Source organism: Mus caroli, chromosome 10 (assembly GCF_900094665.2).
Source record: "Mus caroli chromosome 10, CAROLI_EIJ_v1.1, whole genome shotgun sequence".
Taxonomy (NCBI): domain Eukaryota; kingdom Metazoa; phylum Chordata; class Mammalia; order Rodentia; family Muridae; genus Mus; species Mus caroli.
This window is the reverse complement of record NC_034579.1, coordinates 16,987,683-16,997,746: the sequence shown is the minus strand read 5'-3', so window position 1 is coordinate 16,997,746 and position 10,064 is coordinate 16,987,683. Positions and strand designations below refer to the sequence as shown.

The 10,064-nt window shown below is 41.8% G+C and overlaps 1 protein-coding gene across 4 annotated transcripts in view; it reads right to left on the bottom strand.

Annotated features, from left to right (window-relative positions):
* The window catches only part of Ahi1 (Abelson helper integration site 1), a 132,620-nt gene extending 123,623 nt beyond the window's left edge, over positions 1 to 8,997 (bottom strand). For 3 of the 4 annotated variants that reach the window (XR_003837779.1, XM_021174723.2, XM_029482514.1), the window contains exons 1-2: positions 6,764 to 6,969; positions 164 to 631 (exon numbers count right to left, since the gene is read on the bottom strand). Coding sequence is in view for 3 of the 4 variants with exons in the window: in XM_021174723.2 (XP_021030382.1) it covers positions 164 to 474 (311 nt within the window). In the remaining variant the exon portion in view is untranslated. Of the gene's footprint in view, positions 1 to 163; positions 632 to 6,763; positions 6,970 to 8,954 lie in introns of those variants that run through there. The other variant, XM_021174724.2, reaches the window with a different exon arrangement.
* Positions 8,998 to 10,064: the final 1,067 nt, after the last annotated feature.

Genomic DNA, 10,064 nt, shown 5'->3' with positions numbered 1-10,064 from the left:
AGTGTGTCTGTGTGTGTCGATGTGAAGACACTTAGAGTGTGTCTGTGTGTGTCGATGTGAAGACACTAGAGTGTGTCTGTGTGTGTCGATGTGAAAACACTAGAGCACATCTGTGTGTGATAGGGTGAGGACACTTGATGCGTCTTGTGTTTCCATGAAGTACCTTGACTCAGGCTTAGCGGGCACTGGCACTTTTTTCTTCTTCTTCTTTCTTTTTTCACTGGCCAGCTTGTCGTCGTGCAATAGAGTATCTGGAGGAAAGTAGGTCAGCTGTTCCTTTAGCTTCTTTCTTATTTTCTTCTTGATCTCCTTTGCCATTTCTTCAGCTACCTGAAGTTGATAGGCGTCGGTCAGTTCTCCTTTCCCTTCTATGCCAGTCTTTTCTCTGCTCTCATCTGAATCATCTGCTGGTGGGGTCTTGCCTCTGACTTTCTCTTGTGCAGAATCCACCTTCTCTGGAGTTTCTGGCTCCATTTCCTGTGCGATCTGGGTAGTGTTTATTTGGCTTTTCTTGTTTGTATGGCTCTATACTAGCATTGTCCTATGAATCTTCACGTGCTGCTCACTTCTCTAGGCTATTAGTGCCGATTTTAGTTCTAAGGTAGCCAGAGGTTACTTTGAGGGAAACAGGCTAGGAAAAGAACACATAACAACAAATGTCAGTCCAGGACAGTTTAAGACTTAGAAAGAATATATAATGATTGATGCCAAACACTACTAAGACAACTAGATTTTTCTAGGATACGATGATACATCTCTAGGACTTTTGGTGAGCACTCTCAATTTATACTTGTAAATTTAGATTAAAAATATCTGAAAGTGATTTCAGATTACCAGAGTTAGTTAATAAGAGTACTTATGGGCTTTTCGGGAACAAATTAATTGCTCGGTTGCTATTTTCTTACTAGTAGAGTAAGAATGCTAATTTGACTAAAATATGTTTTAGAAAACTCATCAAAAAAGCCATGGAGTATAAAACATTTCAAATTTCCCAAGAAAAACCACACATGGGTTATTAATCTTGTCTCATAATTATACTTACACCAGTGGCTCTCAACCTTCCTCACGCTGCCACCCTGTAATACAGCTCCTCATGCCGTGGTGACCCCAACCATAATGTTATTTTTATCCCTACGTTCTAACTAAATTATGCTACTGTTAAAAACTGTACTGTAAATATGTGAACTGCGACTCCTATGAAATGTCTGGTCAACCCTCAAAGGAGTCATAGAGACCCATGGCTATGAAGCCAAGTCTAACAGAAATGTCAATCTCAATTTTCTCCCAATTATATCAATGAAATACTAAACATAAACTAAAAAGTTGTGACAAATTAATAAATACATACCTCTTTGTCAAAATTATTTAAGAGAATTTTTAATAAAAACAGTAAAAGGCTAAAATTTATAAAAGAATATTATTAGGTAGAAAATAAATTAAAGAAATTCTCTAAGAAGTTAAAAACTAATCAAGATTATGCTGATAAGTTTATTCAGCCATTAAAAAATGGAATTTACAGGAAAATGGATGGAATGGGGAAACATACTAAATGAGATACAAGGCCCAGAAAGACAAACACTGTATATTCTCTCACATATGCAGACCTTAGCTTTGAATTATTAGATATGTGTGTTTAGACTGGATTACCTAAAGAGGTAGAATACATGAACTAGCCATGGGGTCATAAAAGGTGTTAAGGATGTAACGATGTAAGGACAAGAAAGAAGACAGCAAACATATGGAATATTAAGTAGGGGGAAATACCAGCGCTGCAGAGGAGGAGAACTGCATCATTCCTAACCCAGTGTGTTTTCAATTCCACTCTAGTGCCTGCCCTTCTGCCCACAGGTAAGCGTGCCTCTCACTCCTAGCAGAGCCCCCTTTTGCAGCAGACAGATACCATCACATAAATCACAACTGGTCAAAACTGAGAACAACGGGCTGCCAGGCATCCAGCCCCAGCCAGTACGTTGACAATCTCCACATTAAGGCTCATGGGACATCACAGAAGAAGAGGTGGAAAAGCTCCAAGAGCCAAGGAACAAGAACATCTGCTCTGAGATGGTCTTCTATGTGTATGAAGGGAAACTCATGAAATCTCAACAATATAATTGCCTACACAGGATCAGCACAGAGACAATACCAGCTGATAAACCAATGTGGGTAGAGAAAATCTCAAAAGGCCCTATCCTTTGTAAAGAGCTATAAGCAATCCATGGCTGCCAAGAGAGGGAGAGTAGGTCTTTTCCAGGGATGTGGCACCTGACAGATTATCCAAGCCCAAACTCATATGCTTATGAGCAACACTAAATAGACTCAGCAGGCTGTGTGTGTGTGTGTGTGTGTGTGCACACACATGCACACATATATAATAATGAGAAGGGCTCATGAATCTGAGATAGTGGAGGGAAACAGAGGTGGAAATAATGCAAATACAGTACTTATGTATGAAATTCTTAGAATAATAAAATTTTTAAATAAAAAAAGAGCTTGGACTGGAGGTACCCTAAGTGCTACTCCCAGAAATAATGTCTGTAAATGAAACTATCAGTGCCACATACAGAATACATCCCTATGAGCTGGTGACTGGAGCAGCCCTAGAAGCTCTCCAGATGATACAAGCTATTGCCATTGACTTTCATTGTCCACTACAACTAGGTGTATAATGCTGTTGCTGAAGACCACACACTCTGGTTACAGGACACAGAAAAATCAGGCTGGAACTGAGCTGGGAGCATCCTTCTTAGATGTTATGTGGAAGCTCCTATGTAGTGTGCTGGAGAAAATGAGTTATCCAAGGTCTTACATAGCTGCGGACTCCACATGCTGGGTAAGGCATGTTACTGGTACAATAGTGTTGTATTTTGGCAGTAAATCTTTTTGACTGGACTTGAAGCCTGCCTGGAATGTGGTTGGTACATCCATCCAGTGTAAAAACCACTGAAGAAAACTGACTTTCCCACTTCCAGAAGCTATCAAGTGTGAATAGCTTTTTGGCTAGCCAGGACTTCATGCCTACTTTCCCTCCTCTCTGCTGAGATTTTGTGTGGCTTGAGCTTATACAGGCTTTGTGCATGCTGTCACAGTTTCTGGGGATTCGTGTGTATTGACCTGTTGTATCTGGAAGATGCTGTTTCTTAGAAGACATCCACAACCTATGGCTCTTACTATCTTTCCACTTCCTCTTCCACATAGATCCTTGATCCTTAAGGGGAGGGATACAGACACACTTAGGGTAGAGCATTCTAAAGCCCCTCATTTTTTTACACTGACTAGTTGTATGTCTTTATGTTAATCACCATCTACTGAAAGTTCTCAGATGAGAGTTGATCAGTGTCCTGACAGATGCATATAGTACTGTGTCTGTCATTTTATTGCTAGATTCATTTAGAAGAATAATAGTGTTCTACCTTTCGCCTTAGAACCATTACCTATCTTGATTTAGGTTCTTGGCCTCAGTGACAATGTCAGGGTGTATCCATATCAGAGTGGGCCTTAACTCCAACCAAAAACTGGTTGATTACTCCCATAGCGTTCTTGTCACACTCAGGGAATGTTTTACAGGTGGGTGTAGCTGTAACTCAGGGTTTACAGGCATGTGACTAATGGCTACTTTTCTACTCTCGTAATGTGCTCAGCAATATAAACACTAGACAATAAGGATGAGGTTTTCAATTCAGTACCATAGATCCCTATGTATCCTTTAACCCTAGTATGTGGTGTCTTCAACAATAGAATATCACTGTTAAATGGTGGACTACAGCTGTAACATTGCCTAAATTCTGTAATGCTTATGAGGCCTAAAGGAATCCGACTTATGCATTTCTTTGTGTGTATGCATGCACAAAGGGAGTACACGTGCATGTGCATGTAGAATGTGCATACGTAGAGCCCAGAAGATATCAGGTGTCATTTCTCAGGTGCCAACAACACTTGTTTATTTTTCTTTTAAAGACAGGATCTCTCACTACTTTGAAACTTCTTGAGGAGGCTAGCCTGACTAAGCAGAAAGGACTGGGATTGACTTCCCAGTGCTAGGATTACAGACATGTCATAGCTGTCTTAACATGGCATTGGTGGCTGCACGCAGGCCCTCGCACTGAGCCACCTCCTAGTCCTCTTCCGTCAATTGCTAGTTATTTTCCAAACATTATATGATTACTATGTTCTGTATGAACACTCAGTTGTTCTAGGACCCTTGGTTGAGATTACCCTTTTCTTCACTGAAAACTTTGCCAGCTTTATAAGGAATAAGCTGACCTGGCCAAGGGGAAAGCAGAGTGCTAGAGCACATTTTTTAACCATGAGCAAGAGCCTGGCTTTCACACTGCAGCCTAAGAGAAAGAAGAGTCAGTGAGCCACGGAGACAAGGGACCTGTTCCTAGATTTTACTCTTCTCCACTATGCTAAATGCATATCTTTAGAACTTTGAACACTAAAGCTTTATAATGGGTCTTATTGTGTAATTTCTTGAATTTTGTTCTTGCATTTTGTTTAGTTTTCTAGGCTCTAGGTTCTGCTCATATTTTCAATTAAGTATTATAGTTACCTTTTCATTTTTTAAAAAACTTGTGTTTTGACTTGAACCACTCTCCCCCCACTCTCCCCCTCTAATATATATATATATATATATATATATATATATATATATATACATACACACACACACACACACACACTGTCCTGGAACTCACTCTGTAGACCAGGCTGGCCTCGAACTCAGAAATCCGCCTGCCTCTGCCTCCCGAGTGTTAGGACTAAAGGCGTGCGCCACCAGTGCCCGGTGACTTTAATATTTCTAACAGGATTCTTATGGGCTGAGCCCCATGTGCTGTTTCTCTGCTGATTTTGTGAGCTAGTACAATGCAAGTACAAGCATATTAGCTTTTGAATACTAGTAAATTACCAAGCTTGAGCTGGGAGCCTGAATAGAAAACACACATGCACGCGCACGAGCGCATGCACCCCCCCCCCCATGCTCGCGCGATCTCGTGCCTGAGCGCAAGCTCGATTGAGTGCGTCACACACACACACACGCACACGCGCGTGCTGGAGCACCCTCACACCCCCACATGCTCGCGCGTTCTCGTGAACGGCAGACACAGACACACACATACACATGCGTGAAGCACCCTCACCACCCCCCCATGCTCGCACGTTCTCGCGAGCCTGAGTGCTCGCATGACTGCGCATGTGTACACAACACACAGACACACCACACAGACGCGCGCACCTCTTTCTCATCCTCTGCTAACAGAACCCCCCCCCCCAACCATTGCTAGAGGGCTGGGTCTGTGCCTCTCAGTTCAAAAAAGGGTAGTTAACGAAGATTCTAGTACTGTTATATTGCTAAATGGCTTTGGATAAGGCATTAACTTCATTAGGGCTTGTTTTTTAAATTTTTTTTTTAATGCCTGAGTGGCATCAATATTTATTGAACGGAGAAGAAGGAAACTGAAAAAATAATAATCACACATCACAGGTGCTCAGAAAAATTACTTTATGTCCATTTAACAAATATATAATTAAGAATATAATTAAGAAATAAAAGATTAAATGTATATTTAAATTATCACATATTTGATATTTCGAGGCATAACTGAATAAACAGTAGCATTTAATAACATCACAATTACAGAAATAATCATTTTAATATTAATGTATACTACAGAAAGCACAGATAATTAGTAACTTATGTTTGATTAATAATATATTTTATAATATAGACTTATATTTAGATTATATTTAATACAACATTCTGAATTTTGTAGATGTCATTTTATAAAACAATTTTTTAAAACTAGCATACACGATATTAGATATCATTCTATCATTATTTTAAGTCTTTCCCATCCAAAGATGGGCAGCTCTCTATAGGACCTTCTAAAAGAGACTACGCAGAAAAAATAACTGGATTACGTTTCCTCCCTCGCTTCTGTAAAACATGGAGTATGTGCTTATACATCAATGCAAAAGAAGAAGAAGAAGAAAAAAAAAAAAAAAACCTTGGACGATGGCTCGGTAGCAAAATTTCATAGCAAAAGAAGAAAACAAAAATTATGTTTGTGTAATTTGACCAATAAATCTGTGATAGCCCCCATAAACAAATAATATTGTAAATATTGCTAAAAATTCTTTTTGCATTTGAATTTGCTTCAAATATTCTTTTAAAAATTCCCTTATCTTCCTCATCACAATCTTTTCCCGAGTGCTCACGCAATTGTTTACGCAACAGGTGAAATACCTGTTAGCATCCAAAAGATGTTTGCTTTAACGAAACAAAACAAAATCATGGAGGGACCGCTTCTACGGACGTTTTCGCAGTTCTAATAAAGGCAGAGCAACCGTTTGTTAGATTCCCGGATAGCCTCCGTTTTGGGGGGGCTTTACGCACTGAGATGACCCTTACAATAGATTCATCACTCTATCTACTTAGATGTTATTAAGAGAGCCTGCCATTGCGCACCGGCAGGTCATTTACAAGGAAACTGACTAAGTACCCAATAGCTTGGGTGGGGGGCATTTAAGCCTGAACCGGGTGTCGGGGGTGGGAAGGCGAAGGCTGCGTCCGTCTTTCAGAGCACGGGACTGGGCAGCCTAAACTGGAGTGGGAGCAAGCGGGAAAGGAGAGGCCGCTCGCAGGCATCCTCGGGTCTCCGGCAGCCTGCTCGCGAGCATCCCACAGTCTCCGGGTACCCCCTCGCCGCCCCCGGGGACCGGGCAGGCCAGAGCCTCCGCCACAGCGCGCCCGCGGGATACTCACGGAGAGGAGCAACAGCCCGGCGGCGGCGCGAAGCGGTTCCCTGCGCCTAGGCGAGGACGAGGGAGGCGGCAGCTTGGCCCGCAGGACCGCTGGCGACCGGAGCTGTCCAGCCAGCTCAGTGCCGCAGTGCGGAGGCGCGCCGCCCGTGACGTCAGGCCCGCCTCTGCCGCTGTTGCCTAGGTAACTCAGACTAGGGACCGGAGATCCGGGCCCGACCATGGCCACGCCCTCTACCCGGCGCGCTTCCGGGATCTGGCAGAGGGGCGCGCGCACACCGGGCGGGGAGCTGAGGTTCCGCCCCTGCAGCCGGAAGTGAGTCCCGGGTGCAGATGTGTGAACGAGTGAATGAATGAATGAATGAATGAGCGAGCGAGCTAGTGAATGACGCCAGGCTGCCGAGAAAGACTCGTCACCCCGCAAAATGAAACGCGCCTTTAAGTGAGAATGGGGAGCCCTGCTGCAGACAAATCCTCAGGCGCCGAGTTTACCGTGTTGAAACAAGAATCGCGCCACGTTTTCTTGCCAACGCCCCCTCACTTCCGCTTCAGACGCCATCTTGGGCTGTGAGTCACCTGGAGTGGGAAATGCTAGATGCGCCATTCCGTCGGCTGGTATTAGAGGCCGTTTTCTGCAGCTGCCCTCCCACACAACCCGGGCCTCCTTTGCATGGCGACAGTTGTTCAGAGGCCAGCTTTTCTGTTTTGTCTGGTACCAGACCTAACAACCCCATCTCACCAGGGTCTCAAAATGCAGTGCGACGACCAGTCTCATGCATGGGAAGTGTCACCAATGTAAAGATGGCCATGTTTTCACTCAAAAAAAAAAAAAAAAAAAACCCTCAAAATTTACCCCCTCTAAAACTATCTTGATTTAAGCTGTCACCATCCCTTCAGGGTTTTACCAAACCTATCTTTAATGTCCCCAGTGAATTGCCATTACCTAAGGCAAGCTGCCAGAATGTCTTACAGGGAACTGGCCTCATTACCTGTGTCCTGACTCCAGTTTTTTTTTTTTTTTTAAAGATTTATTTATTATATGTAAGTACACTGTAGCTGTCTTCAGACACTCCAGAAGAGGGAGTCAGTTGTGAGCCACCATGTAGTTGCTGGGATTTGAACTCTGGACTTTCGGAAGAGCAGTCAGGTGCTCTTACCCACTGAGCCATCTCACCAGCCCCTGACTCCAGTTTTGACTACGAATTTTCCTTCACAACACTACCAGAGTAACATTACTAATGTAAAGCTGGTAACGCTACCGGTACCCTCTTTTAAAAATTATTTGAAAGGAGAAAAATAAAATCTCACTTTGCCATGGATACAGATGCTCCATCCGGCTGGGTTTTCTCATTACTTTTTTTTTTTCTTTCAGTTTTACACAATTTTTTGAATTGTGTGCATCATGAAATAAGCAATCTAATTCTGTGTTGTACATAATTTTATACAATATTGAATTATGTAGAGAATGTCAGTTTGTACTCTTTTCTGCCATGATCCTTGTACATATTGTCTGCCTCTCTTGAAAATCCTTCCCAAGTCGTGTTCCTTCTGTGAATCTTAGTAAGTTACCTATGAAATATTCTGAGCATTCCTAATACGCTCACCTCATTAGACTGCGTGTACTGATTTCTAAAAGTTTTCATTGGATTTTAATACTTTCATCCACAGCATGTTAAGTATCAAATAGTACCTAATGAGCAGTTACTAGATGAATTATGAGTTCCTAGAGCTATTCATTGTGTCTTCTGTAGTTTTCATATAAACTCTTAACATCTGAATTGCCAATTTCAAAGTTATCATGTTGGTTGTTTACTCTGGATTGGGTATTATTCTCAGGACACAATTGGCTGAGATCCATGCCAGTGACCATTTTGGTCCCTATTTTTGTAACAGCATGGGTAAATTTTATATATATACATAAAATTTTATATGTATAATTTACTCATGATATATATGTGTGTGTATGTATATATGGAGTATTTGCAGAGGTCTATTGTGGGGTAAGGCAGATAAGGCAGTATTTCTAACAGAAGGGACATTTAAAGCCTAACCACATGTACAGTTATTTTGGTTGCAAAGAACTTCTGGGTAAGATGATCTATGGGTCTACTGCTTGTAGTTTTTCCCCTAGTTTTGTCTGTTGGAGAGATCTAGGAGAAGCGGGATACTAGGAGCAATGAACACACAGTACTTACAAGACCTTGGTTCCTTGAGCACCATTCTCCTTTAAAAAAAACTAGGGCCTCTTGGAGAGGCGCTTGATTCTAGAACAGGAACAGATCATGCACAAAATGGAATTGAAAAAGCATTGTGACAGAAATTAAGGATGTTCTTACAGAATGACGAAACATAACAGAGGTTGCCAGAAATCATCTTGAAAAGGCCACAGATGCTTAGAGATGGCTCAAGCTAAACAACATTATAATCATGTTAAACAAGTCCATTTAACAAGAATACTTAAAGTCCGAGTGAAATAAAAGAATAGTTTGAAAACTTGAAAGAAAGAGTTCTCCCTTACATTAAAATTAAAATTCCAACTAATATAGAATGATATGTGCAGAAATATCACCTTATGACGACTATTTTAATATCACTCATTTATCACTCATTTAATAATCACTATATGCTAAGCCAGAGCCTGAGGGTTTAAGAAGCTTATAATGCTATTAATATACACATACTAAGTAGCCCAATAAGTGTACTTTTGTTACAAAGGGGAAAAAAAACTTGACATTAGAAATGTGCCAGTGGTGATAAAAATTACTACAAACTCAAACAAATATCAACATCAACCCCTGCCTGGAAAAGGCATCAGAATTAGCGCATCACATTCTGACTGATTTAAAAAACAGGAAGATGAGTCAGGTGTGGTGGCGCACGCCTTTGATCCCAGCACTCGGGAAGCAGAGGCAGGCAGATTTCTGAGTTCGAGGCCATCCTGGTCTACAAAGTGAGTTCCAGGACAGCCAGGGCTACAGAGAGACCCTGTCTCGAAAAACCAAGAAAAAAAAAGGAAGATGTTTTTCCACTTTCAGAAGTTAGAAGTTCAGAATGAACGTGTCCGCAGGATTTCTCTTCTTGGCTCTAAGATAGCTGTTTTTTCCCATGTCTTCACATGGTCTGCTACCACTCCACCTGACTGTGTCCAAATGTCCTCTAAGGGTTCAGCCATACTAGTTTAGGCCTATCCTAACGACCTCCTGTTGGCTCAGACCCTCTCTTCCAAAACAGCCACAATGTAAAGTATCAGGCTCAGGACTTGAATGAATTTGGGAGTAAGTACAGCTCAACACATAACAACTGTG